The sequence below is a fragment of the Artibeus jamaicensis genome, unplaced genomic scaffold (genome assembly GCF_021234435.1).
Source record: "Artibeus jamaicensis isolate MK-2021 breed Jamaican fruit bat unplaced genomic scaffold, CSHL_Jam_final contig_475, whole genome shotgun sequence".
NCBI classification, from domain to species: domain Eukaryota; kingdom Metazoa; phylum Chordata; class Mammalia; order Chiroptera; family Phyllostomidae; genus Artibeus; species Artibeus jamaicensis.
This window is the reverse complement of record NW_026521852.1, coordinates 2139266-2158056: the sequence shown is the minus strand read 5'-3', so window position 1 is coordinate 2158056 and position 18791 is coordinate 2139266. Positions and strand designations below refer to the sequence as shown.

At 45.0% G+C, this 18791-nt stretch overlaps 1 protein-coding gene across 9 annotated transcripts in view; it reads left to right on the top strand.

Annotated features, from left to right (window-relative positions):
* SRGAP2 (SLIT-ROBO Rho GTPase activating protein 2) overlaps window positions 1-18791 on the top strand; it is a 252003-nt gene that overhangs the window by 177942 nt on the left and 55270 nt on the right. For 7 of the 9 annotated variants that reach the window (XM_037155438.2, XM_037155441.2, XM_037155439.2 and 4 more), the window contains exons 6-10: window positions 4837-5052; window positions 5654-5782; window positions 13134-13358; window positions 16985-17086; window positions 18105-18302. In XM_037155438.2, coding sequence (XP_037011333.1) covers window positions 4837-5052; window positions 5654-5782; window positions 13134-13358; window positions 16985-17086; window positions 18105-18302 — 870 coding nt within the window. The remainder of the gene's footprint in view (window positions 1-4836; window positions 5053-5653; window positions 5783-13133; window positions 13359-16984; window positions 17087-18104; window positions 18303-18791) is intronic. The other 2 variants (XM_037155440.2, XM_037155443.2) reach the window with 1 other exon arrangement.

Below are 18791 nucleotides of genomic sequence, written 5' to 3'. Positions count from 1 at the left end.
TATTTTATTGATTATGCCATTACAGTTCTATTTCCCCCCTTCATTCCCCTCCACCCTGCACACCCCCTACCCCACCATTCCCCCCTTTAGTTTATGACTGCGTGTCTCAAGTTCTTTAGATTCTATATTTCCAATACTATTCTTGCCCTCCCCCTATCTATTTTCTACCTACCATCTATGCTACTTATTTTCTGTACCTTCTCCCCCCTTCTCCTTCTCCCACTCCCCTGTTGCTAACCCTCCATGTGATCTTCATTTCTATGGTTCTGCTCCTGATCTAGCTGTCCTCTTAGTTTGCTTTTGTTTTAGATGTGGTTCTTTTTTTTTTATTTCTTTTTTTTTTATTGATTATGCCATTACATTTGCTCTATTCCCCCCCTCCCTTCCCCTCCACCCTGCATACCCCTCCCCCACCATTTCCCCCTTTAGTTCATGAACACGTGTCTCAAATTCTTTAGATTCTGTATTTCCCCCTACTATTCTTACCCTCCCCCCTATCTATTTTCTATCTACTGTCTATACTACTTATTTTCTGTACCTTCTCCCCCCTTCCCCTCCTCCCACTCCCCTGTTGCTAACCCTCCCTGTGATCTTCATTTCTATGGTTCTGCTCCTGATCTAGCTATCCTCTTAGTTTGCTTTTGTTTTAGGTGTGGTTCTTAATAACTGTGAGTTTGCTGTCCTTTCACTGTTCATCTTTTTTATCTTCTTTTTCTTAGGTAAGTCCCTTTAACATTTCATATAGTAAGGGCTTGGTGATGATGAACTCCTTGAATTTGGTCTTATCTGAGAAGCACTTTATCTGTCCTTCCATTCTAAATGAAAGTTTTGCTGGGTAGAGCAATCTTGGTTGTAGATCTTTGGTTTTCATGACTTGGAATACCTCTGTCCAGCCCCTTCTTGCCTGTAAGGTCTCTTTTGAGAAATCAGCTGACAGTCTGATGGGAACTCCTTTGTAGGTGACTGTCCCCTTAGCTCTTGCTGCTTCTAGGATTCTCTCCTTCATTTTAATCTTGGCTAATGTAATTATGATGTGCCTTGGTGTGTTCCTTCTTGGGTCCAACTTCTTTGGGACTCTCTGAGCTTCCTGGATTTCTCAGAAGTCTATTTCCTTTGCCATCTTGGGGAAATTCTCCTTTATTATTTGTTCAAATAATTTTTCAACTGGTGGTTGTGCCTTTCCCCCTTCTGGTACCCCTATAATTCGGATGTTGGAACGTTTAAAGATGTCCTGGAGGTTCCTAAGCTTCTCCCTCATTTTTCTGAATTCTTATTTCTTCATTCCTTTCTGTTTGATCATTTTTTTCTTCCTTCTGGTCCTCTCCCTTGATTTGAGTCCCAATTTTCTTTCCATTACTATTGGTATCTTTTGTATCAGCATTCATTTCAATTAATTTAGCTTCCATATGTTTCTCTAATTTGTGACTAAAATCCACCAGTTCTGTAAGGATCTTTATAACCAGTGTTTTGAACTGTGCATCTGAAAGACTCGGCTATTTCTTCATCACTTAGGTCTATCGGTTCTGGGGCTTTGAGTTGTCCTAGAGCCATTTTTGGTTTATTCGTGCTGTTTAGTGAGCGGAGCGAAGCCTTAGTTGTTTACCAGGACGGGGCGACCCAGGTCGCTGGTTTGTGACGCTGTGTGTGGGGGCGGGGTCAGAGAGGGGAGCGATGGCGTTCCTCTCCGCTAGCCCAGCGCATCCAGTCACTCAAACGCCTCGGTCTTGCTTATCCGATCCTAATTTTGCGAGCCTGCTGCACCGCGCGGGTTTCCCTTCTCACTGGTTTCTCCGCACGTAAATGCGCGCGACTGAGCGACCCACCGCGCCTTTTCCCTGTGCGCTCCCTCAGCCAGCTCGCTGGCGATCAGCCCTCGGTTGCCTGCGCGCACCGCCCCGGGAATTTTTTCTTGCTAACCTGCTCCGCTTCTGGCCTCGCTCCTCGTACCGGTCCAGCCGAGTATCTAGTTGTCCTTTGGACTCCGTATTGTCGATTTTCCGTGTGGCTTGGTTGTGACTGCTGTTAAAAATAGTTGTTCTTAGATTTGGTTGTGCACAGAGGCGAGGTGGACCCTCCACCTACTTCTCCATCTTGGCGGAAGTCCAGATGTGGTTCTTAAGAACTGAGTTTGCTGTGCTTTCACTGTTCATCTTTTTTATCTTCTTTTTCTTAGGTAAGTCCCTTTAACATTTCATATAATAAGGGCTTGGTGATGATGAACTCCTTGAATTTGATCTTATCTGAGAAGCACTTTATCTGTCCTTCCATTCTGAATGAAAGCTTTGCTGGATAGAGCAATCTTGGATGTAGGTCTTTGCCTTTCATGACTTGGAATACTTCTTTCCAGCCCCTTGTTGCCTGTAGGGTCTCTTTTGAGAAATCAGCTGACAGTCTGAAGGGAACTCCCTTGTAGGTGACTGTCCCCTTATCTCTTGCTGCTTCTGGGATTCTCTCCTTCATTTTAATCTTGGCTAATGTAATGATGATGTGCCTTGGTGTGTTTCTTCTTGGGTCCAACTTCTTTGGGACTCTCTGAGCTTCCTAGATTTACTGGAAGTCTATTTCCTTTGCCAGATTGGGGAAGTTCTCCTTTATTATTTGTTCAAATAAGTTTTCCACTGGTGGCTGTTCCTTTCCCCCTTCTGGTACCCCTATAATTTGGATGTTGGAATGTTTAAAGATGTCCTGGCGGTTCCTAAGCCTCTCCTCATTTTTTTGAATTATTATTTCTTCATCCTTTTCTGTTTGGTTGTTTCTTTCTTCCTTCTGGTCCACTCCTTTGATTAGAGTCCCAGTTTCCTTCCCATTACTATTGGTTTCCTGTGCATTTTCCTTCATTTCAATTAGTTTAGCCTTCATATGTTCCTCTAATTTGTGACTATAATCAACTAGTTCTGTGAGCATCCTGATCACCAGTGTTTTGAACTGTACATCTGAAAGTTTTGCTATTTCTTTGTCACTTAGATTTATGGGCTCTGGGGCTTTGAGATCTTCTTGAGCCATTTTTGGTCTGTTCACACTCGTTAATTATGAGGAGCAGAGCCTTATGTGTTCACCAGGGTGGGGCCGCCCAGGTCGCTGAGTTGTGATGCTGTATGTGGGGGCGGGGTCAGAGCAGAGAAATGGTGTCTCCCTCTGCTGCCTCTCACTGCTGGGGCCCACTCAGTCCCGTCGTCTCACCGCCCACTCCTTCATTGGTCTATCTGCACACGAATGGGGGACCACAGTCAACCCGCCGCCCTGCACCCTCATCCGATACACCGGTCGCTCACTGGGTCCGCCTGTTGCAACCCCATGCCTGGGATCTGCACGCCTGAGTCCGTCTGACGGAGTTTTCCTGTGCAACCCTGCTCCGCCAGCTGCTGACTTCGCCCCTCTTACCAGTGAGGCTGAAGAATTTGTTGTTACTACACTTCCGCAAAGTTCAATTTTCCGTGTTCTGGCTGTGTTTTCTGTCGCCAATATTTTGTTGTTTCTAAACTTGGTTGTGGGAGAAAGCACGGTATCTCCACCTATGCCTCCATCTTGGCGGAAGTCCCATAACATGTCTTTCATAGAGCTGTTGTGGGGATTAAATGAGGTGACGTACTTAAAGCCCCGAGGTGCAGCATGTGCTAAGTGGTAGAAGTTACTGCTGTGTCCTTGCTCTCCTCTGTCGTGCAGTCCATCACCTCTGCGTGTACACACACATACACCCCAACATCTGTATTCTGTAATTTTCCCTCTCAGAGAAATTTCATGGCATCAAAAATGTCAGCATTCTTGAATGTCAGATTGCTTAGTCTATTATCAAGCATTTTTAATTTTCATGTTAAGGCTAGAGTCTCCCTTTGTGGTAACAGAAAGTTCCATCAGGGAAGAGTATGTATCTTGAGGCTAGAAGTAGTATGTTTGGGAAGACAGGAAACAAATGCAAATCCCAGGCTTCCTGGCCTCCTCATTATGAAAAGGGATTACACTCCCAGATAAGTGCTTTGGTAGAAAATTAGAAAATTGTGTTTCTCTCCTTTTATACTACTTTCTTCCTGTGACAGTTCCAGTCTCACTTGATGTGGATTTTATTCCTTCTCAGGCTCTTACCTGAATTATTGTGCAGGTTTACAGCTTTCATAGGGTTGTTGTCTAGATCACAGGATTGCTACCATGATGAAATGGGAAAATGCAAGTGTGTGTGTGTGTGTGTGTGTGTGTGTGTGTGTGTGGCACTTGGCACAAAGCCAGGAGTATACTAAGTGCTCAGGAAACAGTAGCTACCATTGTTATTGCTGCTGCTTTTCTAATTGCTGAGAGAGACGGTGTTTGATCAGTATAAAGCAGACCAGACAGATCCCCAGGAAAGAGCCAGTGGAAAGAGCTTTTGGAGCCGTTTCCCTCTTCCCGATTTTATATCCAAAGGTCCAAAAAGCATAGGTTACTCCATAGGCTATGCTGCCCTCTTCAGGGTTCTGACCAGGCTTTGCTCTGGGGTCTGAGTAGTGGTGTTGTTTCCTATCTACTTGGCATTGTGACATGACTAAGCGATAGAAATTATTTGGCCAATATAAAAGAGTAATGATTACAAATGTTAATAAACTCAAGCAAACAGTACATGATGGAAGGCATGAAATCATTTTAATAATAAGGTATGTTGGCTCAGTTCAAATCCTGCTTTCCTTTGCCTTGCAGTGGTCTTTAAAATATGTTCAAGTCTACTTCAAACATTTAGGAGTTTTTCCCTTCAGGGTGTGAAGATACTGTTTCATAGGGAAGAGGTCCTGCTAAGCCTGTTAGTCTGTAAAGCAGAGAATTGACCCCATTGGCTTGACCTCTGGGGTGGGGGTGGATGGTGTCTTGCAGGTCATGAAGACATATCACATGTACAATGCTGACAGCATCAGTGCTCAGAGCAAGCTAAAGGAGGCAGAGAAGCAGGAGGAAAAGCAAATTGGAAAATCGGTAAAGCAGGAGGACCGGCAGACTCCACGCTCCCCTGACTCCTCATCCAACATTCGCATCGAGGAGAAGCATGTCCGGAGGAGCTCAGTGAAGAAGATTGAGAAGATGAAAGAGAAGGTGCGTGCATGTGCTCTGGCAATAGTAGGGGCTAGGGGGGAACATTCTGGAAGTCAGGCCTAATAGGAATCGCCCATTAGGTACAGCGGCAGAACAAGAAAGCTCTAGCTTCTTTTTGTGCCTGATGACCAAAAGTAAGTCCTTGCTATCTGCCCGAGAAGGAATCCTAGATATTTGGAAGAACCTGGGCATGTGGGCTCCTGGTTTTTCACCTATAGCAGATAAAACAAGTACCAGTCACTTTTCCCAAGCCCGGGAGGGGACTATAGATTTAGGGTTTGGCTTCAGGTATCAGGTGCTCAAGGACAGATGTAATGACACCTCCGTCAGGGTAGCCATGCAAGGATGGAGAAAGATATTTGCAGATAGAACCAAAGTGGGACATGCATCTAAAGTAGGGAGCCTCATTAACCTTTCCTGGATTGATCTACATTATGCCCTTGAATCTCATTAAACAGAATTAGAACCCAATTTAAGAAAGATGCGCATAGGGAGTAGCAGCACAAATTGTGGTTCTTGAATGTACTGTACTTTCATCTTTGAGAGAACAGTCTCCTCTTTAAAAAAAAAAAGTAAAATTGAACTTTTGTTCTCTTTTCAGCGCCAAGCCAAGTACACGGAGAATAAGCTGAAGGCCATTAAAGCCCGGAATGAGTACTTACTGGCTTTGGAGGCAACCAATGCGTCAGTCTTCAAGTACTACATCCACGACCTGTCTGACCTTATTGATGTAAGTGCTTAAAGCCGGGGGCTCAAGGGTGCCTCTTTCCTGGTTTCAGAGACCTGGCCAGGCGATCCCCAGTTCTGTTGCTCAGGCATCTCAGAGCATTTTGAGAACTTACAAAGTTGCCACGATCCATCAGGGAGCTAGCCATGTACCAGGTTTCGGGTGAAGCACTTTGCACTTTATCTCCTTCAGTTTTCACTAAACTCCTGAGGAGAAGGCATTATTATCTCTGTTTTTACAGATTAAATTCACAAAGTTTGGATGACTCACCCAGACTCAGCCAATAAGTGACAGAAGCAAAAATTGTACCTAGGTCTGATTACTAACCCATGCTCTTAAGCACTGTGAATTCTGTCTCCCTTAAATCAGCTGCTTGCACATAGACGTGAGGGGCAAGAGCTAAAGAATTAGAATGCCATCTATACCTTACATTTGTATGACTCAATGTTTCTCAGGATTATCTCATTTAATTGTCATATGGCCCTTTTGAATCAGTATTATTATCTTCAGTTTGTCAGGCAAGAATTCTATCACTGAACCACCCATGCACTGACCTATTTTCATTTTGTAGGTAAGGAATGGAGGGGTCAAGACGGTTACCTGCCCAAAGGTACACTGCAAATTAAGGTCCTGGTCAGGAAGGTAACCAGATGTCCCTAACACCTGGCCCATACCTCTTGATATGTGGCACCAAGACAATGAGAGAATTAGGATAGTAGACACATGTTGTTTTGCATGGAGCAGGCACAATGGGTATGTTTTTTTACTTTGGCATTATGGGTCAGCCTTGGCCTTATTTCTCCTGCTGCTTCCCCTCAAACCTGATAGCAGTTGAGTCTTGCAATACCCGCCACCTGCAGGCTCCTTTCTGACCCAATTCTGAGCCAGTTCTGACTGAGGCTACTTAGGTATCATTAGAGGGAGGGGCCTGGAACTAGCTGGCCAGCATCAGTATCCCAGTCTCCAGGGCTTCAGACAGACCCTGGCTAGCATCCTGTCTGAGGCCTGATGTTTGCGTCTGGCTGTCAGCAGGCAGCAGCTGAGCTTTGCAAGTCTCTGGCCAGACCTCTTACACTTGCCTGCCTGCCTTGGTTTCTCCACAGAAAAACCTGCCACACTTCACGATAGCATGTGGAGTCCTGGTCTAAGATTTGCCTAACTAGCTGGATAAGCTGGGGCTGGTCACTCAGCTGTTTGGGAACTACCTTTGTCTCCACTCCCGCCTTCCCTCTGGCAAACTGAAGAACCGGTCTAGGTCTGGACTTAAGTCTGGTGTCACATCAGAATTGCTGTGGAGCACTTTTCTAAAATACAGGTTCCTGTCTCCCTTCAGCCAGGGGTTTTTGACTCAGTAAGTTTCAGACTTTTAATGCCCTGGGTGTCATTGTCTCACTGAGTAAGCGGAGCCCCATCTCTGTTCAGGGTCCTCTTTGTTCTCTCTGCTTGTTGATGCCAATCTGAACACTGTCCTTCAGTGGAGGTCAGAGCCCTAAACCGGATCCTTTCTCCTCCTGGGGGAACTGCTCCTCACTGGGAGAGAGGCCTCTTCTCAGCACGAGGGAGAGAATGTTTTTCTTGTTTCAGTGTCTGCCGTTGTCCACCTTTGGTAAAGTAAAAAGTCAGACTGCTGCAGTCCACCAGCCTCCTCTACTGTTTTGTCCTTTTCTCTTTCTTTTGCCTGCAGGGAAACTTTGTTAGTCACAACCTTTGCAATTCTTAGACCCCTCCATCAGATATTAGTAGGTGTTTTAACCTCAGTCTAAGCAGCAAGCTATTTTGGACCTTATTCTCCTCATTTAAAAAAAAAAAAAAACTGTGAAGAGCCCACCTTCACAGAATGCCCACCAGCCTCCTTAGCGCCCAGCCAGGCTGCGGGTCTAGGTTCCTGTGAGCAAGGCCCAATTACTAGCATTCCAGGCCGCTCAGATACTAAAGTTGCCTTTTGTTTTATTTTGTTTGATGTTTGTTTTTCCTAAGATGAGGACAATTAATTACTCTTTAAGAAAGGCTGATAACTTTTTTTTGCTTTATAAACATTAAGTAAATATTCATTTGAGGTGAGGCTGTGTGCTCGGCAGCGGGGGTACAAAAGGAATAAAAGAGTTTTCGCCCTAGAGGCATCCATAGCTACACAGACAGATAATTTCTGTGTGATGGGCTCCCTGCTGCGCCCGAGGGAAGCACAGGCCCTGGGACAGTGTTTTTCAGACCATAGGTCACAATCCATTGGAGGAGTCATGAAATCACTTTTAATGACTAAAAGGTGATTCATTTTTTTTGAATAATGAGTAATGATCCACTTTTTTTAATGAATAAACTAGACTAGAATAAAATAGGAAAGACTACCAGGGCACATCACACTGGTAAAGTTCAGTTATATTTGATGAAAGTCTTATGCTAGGTAAGTGTATATGCTTGCACACCTATGGATTGTGTATATGTGTGTGTGTGACAGTATGAGATATATTTCTTAATGTGAGTTGGACGCCAAAAAAGTTTGAGTCACTGCACTAGGAACAGAAGAAGAGCTCTTAGTCTTCTCTCAAAGCTCCGTGAGGGCATGAACCAGGTCTTCTGTTTATCCTCATACTCATGCGTAGTACCTGTCTCCAGAGCTTAATATGTAGCTGAGCACATGATGGTGATTTCCTAAGCCAAGATTTTTTTTCCATTTTGTGCCTTTTAATGACGTTCTGAGATATAATTTACATATAATAACTGAACTTAAGTGTTACCGTTTCAAAAGTTGTGATAAATTTGTACATCGTTATGTACCTGTGTAACCTGTCTCTATTTCTTTATCTCTGTAAAGAACTAGAATATTCCCTTTACCTTAGAAAGTTCTTTCCTCTTCCTGTCAGTTCCCCTTCTCAAGGCAGCCACTGTTTTTAGTTCTTTTCCTATAAATTAGTTTTGCTTCTTCTAGAACTTCACGAAGTGGGTTATGTAGTGGCTTTATAGTGGGTTAATGGCTTTTTTGGTATCTGGCTTCTTTTGCCCAGCATGATGTTTCTCAGCTTCATCTATGTTACTGCATATGTCAGTAGTTACCGCCTTTTTTTCCTTGCTGCTCTATGCAATACAAATGGCCAGAAGGTTGCTTTGATAGTGAGCCAACAGCACAGGAGTGAGTGGTGAGCCTGGGCACCTTGGTGTTCTGATCTTGAGAGTATACAGAACTTGCTTTAAGACATGGGGTGAATCTCATTCCAGTCTATGCCATCTGCGTGATGCCTTCTTCGTAGTGGGTTGAAGCTCAGTGTTTGCTGAAGGCTTTGAGGATGAGTGAAAAGTCATTTTTGCCAATGCCAGTATGTTGGCACAAGGACTAGCCTTTGCCTTCTTTTTAAAATACAGTATAAGGTTAAGATTTAAATCTTAAGATTAAGATTTAAACTCAGACTGCAGCAGCCCACGTGAGGCATTTGACACACACCAGGAAAACCTGCCTTGAGGCCAAAAGGACATTCTGAGCTGACTTGATGGAGTCTAAGAGCTCTAGACTCATTGGAATGTGATATTCCTTCCCCCTACTCCTGCAGCTCTCTTACCCCAGGAGCAGAGAGCAGGGTGAACAAAGAACAGGGCATTGTCCTCATGCCTACCTGGGCTGTTGTGCATGCTCTGTCCACGGGTAGAGAATCTGTGACACCATGTGTACCCAAGTCAGATGTGAAGGAACTCGGCTTTCCGAATAAAACATTTTGTGTGTGTGTAAACCTGAAGTGAGTGTTATAAAACACCCTAGGCCTTCTTCTCTTGGGGCTATTGGCTAGTAAGGGGTTAATGAGCTGTCACTTCAAGTCATCACGCATCTGGGTGGTCTTATAAAAATTTGAGCATTAAAGTCTTATAAAAATTTGAGTTCCCCTGGGAGAGTTTGATCAAACATCTATATAATCCAGAAATGGCCAAGGGAGCCTGGTGTGGCCACAAAACTCATCAAAAGCCATGGAAAGCACACTTTGGTCCCACTGTGAGCAAAATGATGTCTGCCTCAATTCACTGGGGTTCTCCTGGGAGTGGGGATGAAATATAGCCTGGGACAAAAGTAGGCTTACAGTAGTTCTTATGGAAAATAATATAATAATTACTAAGTAATAATACAAGAATGAACTCTTGTGTTTTGCGTACTCACAACTGTAAACCTACTTTTGTTCCACCCTATATTCAAATCTCATTTACCTAACCTTGCCAGAAATTGCATCTTTGCTAGTGCCTTAATTTCTGGCTGTTTTCTAGCAGATACATTGATAGTAAAGGCTGTGGAAAACGTATTTTGCATCTCCCTGGTCAGCTGGAAGTATACGGGAGCCAACAGGCACATTATGAGTTGGTGCAGAGAAGATATAGAATAAGTATATAATAGAGGCAGTGGACTGGCCCAAGCAAGCTCCCTGCCTTCCAATAGGCCATACAGGGTGAGCAGCATAAACGGCTTCAGTAGCTGTATCTACTCACTTGACTTAGATTAGTATGCAGCCTAAGTGGGGTGTTTCCTGAGAGCCTGGAAACTGCACTTCTGGCTTCAGTCAATCTACTGATGTGTATTAAATGCCTACCATGAGCAAAGCCTAGTAGTGAGAGATTCAAAGACATTGGCCAAGCCCTCTCTGAAACTTGCCTTCTGGTAGGAGTGATATGAAATGGCAAGTCACAGAATGAGGGAATATATCCCATGTCATATGAGGGCTGCTCATGAGTGTGATTCTGAGTAGAGACTAAGGTCGATACATGCTAGGGTTACAGGACTGGCTGGCTTCCCAGAGACTGGGAATTTAATTTGGATTTTGAAGATTGGGTCCACCTGCAACAGGTGAGAGGCATGGAAACTTTTCAAGAAGAGAAAAATGCTGGGAGTTGAAGAGCAGAGGTAGTGAATTTGGAAATATTGATGGCAGGTATTAGTGTCTGCATGTTGCCAGGTATATATAAGTAGATTGCCTGTTATTGGCCTCACAATAACCTGTGAGGTTGGTGTTATTCCCATTTGAGTCTCAGAAATGTAAAGTAGCTTGCTCATAGTCACATAGCTGATTTGAGTCCTATGGTTTTCCAATACATTACTCTAAACAGAGTATGTCATTGAAATAAAGCAGAAGGGTTTGCAGAAAAAACTGGAGAGAGATAATGTTAGATGGTCAGACTGAAGAGACTTCAGTTTGCTCTGGCAGTTGACCTTAGTCAAATTATTTAACTTCATGAGTCTCCTGGTCTGAAAAATTAAGATAATACCAACTTCATTGGGGTTATTATGAGAACTAAAGTCGAATGTACATAAAGCACTTAGCACACTGTCTGGCATATAGTAAGGGCATGCTTAGTAAATATAGAAGCATTTAAAAATTTTCCAAACTGAGGGAGGTGATCTTTAATTTAGAAAATAAAAATGAGAGCTATCACAGCTTCTTCAGCAGGAGAGTGAAGCAGACAACACTGGTATAAGATGTTAAGGATATGAATTAGGAGAGAGGGAGTGAGAATGGAGAGAAAAGGGGAATCAGCAAAAACGTGTAAAAGTTTCTGAAGGGCACCCTGCCTCCCCCTAAATTCTCTTTTGCACTAAAAAGCTCTACCCCCATCCCCACCCCACACACTTGCTCAGTCCTGTGGATACTGCTACTTCTGTTCATTAGATTACAACCATAGACTTATAGGCATAGGAGGGCTTACAAGTTTAAGGGCTGCCTGGCTAGACCAGTGGGTCTCCCAGAGGGGGGAGGGCCCCTGCACTACAGCCTCCCAATCAGTCACTTTTGTCTAGCTTCCATTCGATCTTCCCTCTCAGCTGAATTTAATGCCTTTCCATCCTCTGCCTCCAGTTAAGCTATAACTGCTGTTCTTCTGCTGTAGCCAGGCACCTGCCAGAGCCTGCTGGCACTGAACCCAGAGCCCAGCCTGATGCACACTCTATCGCCGAGCTTCTTGTCAGATGCTGAGAGCAGGAGGCACATCACATGCTTTTTTCCCCAACAGTGGCTGCTCCCAGTGTGATTATGATGAAAGGGATGAAGGGAAAAGGCTGGAGGAAGAATTCATTTGACACCTGCTTATGGAATGAAATGACAGTCAGGCAGATGGTCTCACTCTATCCATGGATTCTTCTCTGACATGTCTTCTTAGGTTTTGGGTCTCAAAGCTGCTTTAGCAACAGAGGGGATAATGCATGACCAAGGAATTAAGATCTCTGGGTCCTTTGGGAGTGACGGGGAACATTGTCAGAATTACAGAATGCTATTGCTGAAGAGGGCTTTAGGGATTATATTCCATCCACGTATTTTCAGACTTTTTCTCTAGCAGAAGAATTTTTTCTTCAAACCAGACCTATACAAAATCCCAATTTATTAAATAGAAAAAAAGAGCAGAGCTGGTTCTGTCGAAGTAGGGATAGGAGACTCCAAGGCCTACTAGTTGGGCTGCCCTTTTACCCCTTCTCCGGGGCAGCCTGAGAAGGTTCTGGCACAGAACCATAGAGCTCTGGTCTACAGCTTGCAAACCACTGACCTGGCCAAATCTGTTCATTTTATAGTTAGGGAAACAGGTTCAGGGTTGGGAGTAACTTTTCCAAGGTTACTGACTTCCTAGCCAGTGTTTTTTTTGTTTTGTTTTTTTTAATACTATTGCCTCTTTTCTACTTTTTTTCCTTGCATTTTTCATTAGGAAATCAAATTCTTCACATGAATTTTCCCAGTAAGACTTACATTTAGGAATTTTTGACCTGATAAATGCTATTTTTATAGGGAAAGAGCTTTAATGCAAAAATCCAGTCTGCAGCTATAGCCTATTCTAGAATGCTGGGAGTTGGTGGGGATGATGACTGACACAGGCAGCCCTCCGGTCTCTTCTTCTTCCATCTAGAGTGTTCTGAGTTTGTGTAATTAACTGTTCTTGGAACTCTTACTTTTGAACTCTGAATGTGGAAATGGCCTGGCTTGGTTGGTATGCAGTGACTTAACCACAGTAACCCTCAGAGAGTGGCAGGCTGTGTTTTTGTTATTGAATTTTGTTGTAATGGTATCCCCAGAGAAACCCGAAAATGTAAGAGGATCCCTTGAACTCTCAATTCTTCTCCTGTTTATTGAATAGCACTGTACAGTGCATGATTAAATAATTTTACTTTGTCCTAATGAGTCTTCTTTCTTCTAATCACCTCATAGTCTTCTAAGGTATGTTTTACTATTGAAAAGCTAGTCAAGAACTGAGAAATCTCACCCAGGTCTTGGAAGTGAGAACATCAGTCTTCTCACCGCAGTCGGTTTCATATACATGGTCAGGTCTGCTCTGAAGGCTGCCCTCTCTTCCTGCCAAGCCGTGGGGCTCTCCAGGGTTTGCTCACGGGCTCTCCTTTCCACAGCAGTGTTGCGACTTGGGCTACCACGCTAGCCTGAACCGAGCGCTGCGCACCTTCCTTTCTGCCGAGTTGAATCTGGAGCAATCGAAGCATGAGGGTCTGGATGCCATCGAGAATGCTGTAGAAAACCTGGATGCCACCAGTGACAAGCAGCGCCTCATGGAGATGTACAACAATGTCTTCTGCCCACCTATGAAGTTTGAATTCCAGCCCCACATGGGGGACATGGTGAGGCCTTCTTCCCCTCCCTACTTTCCTCAAGGGGCTTGAGCTAGATTCACTACACCAAGGCCACATTATTCTGGGAAGAGTAAGGCCTGGGGCTTCCTGTCAGATAGTGAGCCACACTCTACCCGTTGAGCAAATAGCTGCTGAGTGCCTGCTGTCCACTGGGCTTGACCACAGACATGGGGGACTAGAATCTTTGGGAGTTTACAGTCTCGGGAGTTGAGAGAGAATTAGAAATTTGCATGAGAAGGGGCACCCAAAGGGACTGACAGAATCAAACAAGTGAAAAACTACAGGTATGTTCTAAAAACTACCCCCAGTTTGGTAATGGTGAAAGGAAATTGGAGGGTCCAAGTGGCGAGGGTGGAAGAAGTGAAAGCTGAGATGGGCCAGACACGAAAGGCTTTATGGGAAGGAAGGGCCAACCAAAGTAATGATGTGGTCATTTGTTGCTTGGCAGAATTTTAAAAGACCTTATTCTCCTAGGGTTAGGAGATTGCAATAATAGTATAGTTTTGCTTGGATATTGAACAAAAAAGAATGGGTGCCTACAGAAAGGACAGGAGCTAAACCAGGGGAACCTGAACATGGGGGCACTGTTTTGAACTTTCCATCTTCAGTGACTAAAACAAGACGGGCCTAACTAAACTAAAGTGAGAAGAAAGAGAAGCTTCCTGGTTTCCATTACTCTGCATCTTTTGGTTCCACTTCTGGTGGTTGTGCACACAAATCAGAGTGAGTCTGGGTAGGAGCCACCATTTAACCTACTGCTTAAATCAAAAGGAGGATGTATAGTCTTATGTAATAAAAGCTCAGGCATGGGGAGATTTGGGAGTGGGGATTTTATGAAGACTCAGTTTTTATCTCTCTGCTTCATGTCTTACTTGTTGATCCTATTTTCAGATAGGCTGTTTTTCCTATAAGGGCAAGATAACTTTATTCCAGTCTTATCTTTTTCTAGGTTGAAGTACAGTGGAAAGGTATCTGCTTACTCCTAGAAGCTCCCACAAAAGACTCACGGTGTCTTCTTGGTTCTGATTGGGTGACTTGCTTATCCCTGAGTCAATCAGTGTGGCTAGAGATCTGTAGTCAGCTGATTGGCTTGTGCTCCATCCCCTTGAGGAGCATAAGAACCATCTCCTTGAGGAGAGCCTCCATCCAAAATACATGGCTGGAGTTGTGGAGTGGGAGGCTCCCCTGGAAGGCAGTCAGGTCAAAGTTACCAGGAGGAGGGATGGAGGCTAGGTGACCAAAACACAACAGTGTCCTCTCAGGAAGGGACTGGTGTTTCCATTGGAATTAGAACCCAGGCATCTTTAGTAAGCCCTACTCCAGAATGACAACTGTTGCAGTGTAACCAGGGGGTTTGCTGTCATCAGCTGGTTGCTGTGGAGAGTGGGACATTTCTATCTTAAAGACAAAAATGTGGAGATGATTTCTTTTCTCTCCTTTTTGGGGAAAACCAAGCCATTTACAGTTTGTTTCCATGGCTGTGGCTTAGAAAATGTCAGCATCTGAACAGATGGGGGGAAGTGAGATGGCAGCATGTGCAATTAGAGTAGGGGAAGGAGTGTCACCAAACCCCAGGAATCCCCATTCCTCACCTGCCCTGGCTGCTTGCCTTCCAAGCCCCTTCTCCAGCTGTCACTGAGATTTCTTCCCAAGAATCAGTGGAACTTGGGAACTAGCTGAGTGGAGTGATACATTTTCTGGTGTTGACTGAGTTGTACTCTGAGCCAAACAGCTTGTCTCCATAAAGGGGGAATCCAAACGCTGGGTGCTCGGGCCCCCTCCTAGCCCTGTCAGAGCCTCATTTCCATACTCCAGAGCACAGCTGGAATGCATTACCTTGCACCCCGGTAGAGGACTGCTGCCAAAGCATGCATCAGCAGCCCTGCTGCTTCTTAAAGGAACAGGGGTGGAGGTGGTTTTCTTTTCATGACTCCTCCCTGCTAGGTCTGGGTCACTTTAAAAATCAATAGTTTACTCTTCTGCCTAGGCCTCCCCTTTATGTGATGTAGCTGGTCAGTGGCTGAGTCAGGCAGGGGTCAGGCCAGTCCTAAGTCTTGTGAATGTTCCACATTCCATTCTAGCCTTTCTGTGAGTGTAAAGTAAAAAGAGGAGAGGGCAAGTCTTTCTTGGTCCCTGCAGCCACTCTATCCCATCAGTGTGGGTTGTCTATAGACTATAGAGGCAACAAGACGGAGATGCCTGAAAGTCTTTGTATTAGGGCCAAAGTTCGGGTGGCATTTTGACCAGAAGCCCTGCAATTGGCCAAGGCCCCATACCGACTGGTATTCCAGGGCACTCAGCACATGAATTGATGCCAAGCACTCTCAGATATACTGGGAGTCGGTGCTTGGCTCTACTGTTGGTGCCCATAGGGGCTGGTGGGGCTCTGGATGCCTGACCAGTGACATCAGGCAGCCAGAAAGTTTTACTCTTGGCACTAACCCACCCTGGCCACTGAGCTTTCTCCATTGTGTCTGCTTATCCCACAGCCAGAGTGAAGTCAGCTCTCTTTATATGTGAGAGCTGGCTTAGACCAACCTCTCAGCTGGGGGAGGAGGTCAAGTTAGTTGGGAGCTTAAAAGCCAATGGAGGAAAAGGTCAAGTCCCATTCCCCTGGATTTGAAGAGAGGTTTTGTCTTTTCAAGCAAGAGAATGGTCTGTGGGCATATGGATGTACCCACTCATTGCTAGGAAACAAAGGGCAGTTCTATCCAGATATGTCTCCACAGATGAATGGCTAAGGGACACATGATGGCTAGGTGGCAGGAGCTGCCTCCACATGGGTCCTTACTCCCAATTTGTCAGGCTTCTGTTCCTAATCTGTCATCCTGAGGACTGGGTGACCTCATGTCCTTGCCATAGTAGGACCCACTATGTCCTTGCCATCCTCAGAGGACAGTGGCTCAGCCGTTTCTATGCAGGGGAAAGCTTACTGACAGTGATCCTTGGGGGAACAGTAGACTCTGCTCCCATGTTCTGGTGAAGACCTAGTGTAAAGTCATGGTTCTTTGAAAATGCCAACTTCCACCAGATTCCATGCTGTCTGCAGTCCTCTACTGTAGCCTGTGGACTTGTTCCTGGCTTTACACTTTCTTTAATTGAGTCAGAGCTCTCATGCCTGGCACAGATTTATAAACACATGCTGACTGCCAACAGCAGCCAGTTAGCCTCCTGACCCACTTCTCTTCTGCTTTCACTCTGGTGTACAAAGAGGCATGAGGGAGGGGCCAGAGAGGTGGCCACTTGGACCTCTAGCAGGAAATACTCCCCGTGCCAAAGCATTGTGTATCTGCAGCTGAGGCTGCCCAAGACAATCTTCTCTGGCCTAACTCCGGCTTCCATGGAGCCACAGATCCTGCACAGACCTGCTTCTGCCAAGCACCAGACTAGAGATGAGCTCAAAGAGAGTCCTGGTTATTCCAAATGGGTCCAGCTCCTCCTTCTTTTCTTGTATTATTTGGTCTGGAGGAGATCCACACACTTTGCTCTGGATTTTGTTTTAACATAGAAACTGTGAGCCTTACAGCTTGAATATGTGTAGTTTTATTAGCAGTAACTGGAACTGCCAAAAGTAGTGTCCTCTTCCTGACCTGGTATTACTTGGCTTTTGGCAGGCTTCCCAGCTCTGTGCCCAGCAGCCTGTCCAGAGTGAGCTGGTACAGAGATGCCAACAACTGCAGTCTCGCTTATCCACTCTGAAGATTGAGAATGAAGAGGTAAGTTTCCTGCTTCCGAGACTCATAGCCACCCTCTGAGTTTCTCTGTTGAACTTCTCATTGCCACCTATCTGGGAGCAGTGGAAGGAGCATGCAGAGAATGTCCGGGCTGCTACAAACATTTCCTAGCCAAATGTAGGCTTGGATTTTCCCCCTCTGCTACATCCTGCCCTTGAACTCCAGGAAGCTGCTCTTGCATTGCCAAAGGTTGAGCTCTATTTTGAGCTTTTGCAAAATGCTTCCCCACATACACACTTTTAATCAAAATGGTCCTTGGCAGCCGAGTGAACAATATTGTGTCTCTGAAACCACCCCCTCCTGCCTGGCTTTGTCCAGGATTTTCAACAAACAGAGGCTTTTGACTTCGACACTTTAAACATCTCTTTCCTTTTAGAAAAGAGTGATTTTCTCCTGGGCCTAGTATATTTGCTTTCACCAACTGATTCAAAGGGGCAGTATCATTCATTATCAGAGCTCCTTTCTTTTCAGCTCAAATAACTTCTTACCTGGCAGCTTAGTAAGTCTTACTTTTCCCAGGAAGATTAGGAAGGACTAGGGATGGGTCACTTAGTTTGCAAATGGGGAAACAAGTCCACTGATTTGTGGAAAGTCATGAAACAGAAGCTAGGGCATTCCAGGACTGTGCCCATCACACGTTTTAACTAACTCTTTATATTTGGGCGTTGGTTTGAATTTGTTTTATTCTCCATCTCCCATGGCACTCCTATTACAGTCAAGAACTAATATAAAGATAAAAAGTAAACATTAAATAAAAGAACTGGGTCAAGTTCGTAGCATGAAGGGAGTGGTAGTGTTCAGGTCCCCACTGGAGAGCAGCACTTGCTACAGACTGGGGTATCCAGTGGTGTTCATTACTCACTGAAGCACTTTCCCATGGGAGGCAGAGCTGTACCCTCAGGCAGCATCCTCCCTCCTTCCCCAGCCCACTCCTTCCCCCACACTCCGAGCTTCTTTGTCACCTGTCCCTCCTGCATTATGTTGGCACTTGTTGTGGCAGGTAAAGAAGACAATGGAGGCCACTCTACAGACCATCCAGGACATTGTGACCGTCGAGGATTTTGACGTGTCGGACTGCTTCCAGTACAGCAACTCTATGGAGTCCGTCAAGTCCACAGTCTCAGAAACCTTCATGAGCAAGCCCAGCATTGCCAAGAGGAGAGCCAACCAGCAAGAGACAGAGCAGTTCTATTTCACGGTGAGGGAGCTTCATGGCCTTTAAAGATCATCTTTAGGCAGTGCGGCACAGGAGATTTGGAACTCAGAGTCCTTGTGAAGTGTCAGAAGGGCAGTCTTTAAATATCCCAGTTTTAGGTCCGGGCATGTTCGGAGACTATCTCTACACTTAAGGCACAAACAAGTTGTATGTGTTTAACACGGACCCCCAAGAGAAAGGATGCTCCCAAGCACACTACCAAGAAGATTTTCTCTTTAACTGCTTAGTAGGCTGTTCTTTGAACGTTTCCTTTTCAGCCATTGAGAGTCATGAAAGGGGACCTACATCACTTGGTTCTTGGGAACTACATTCAAATATTCCGGCTGACACAGGCCTTGTTTTTAAAGTCTGTAGTTTCTCCTAATCGGTGTGATGAACTTATTTTACAGTTTTTGTTGATGGGAAATTCTCATTCATGATTATTGCTAAAATTCAGAGGGTTAGGTAATTATTGTTAAAATTCAGGGAGGC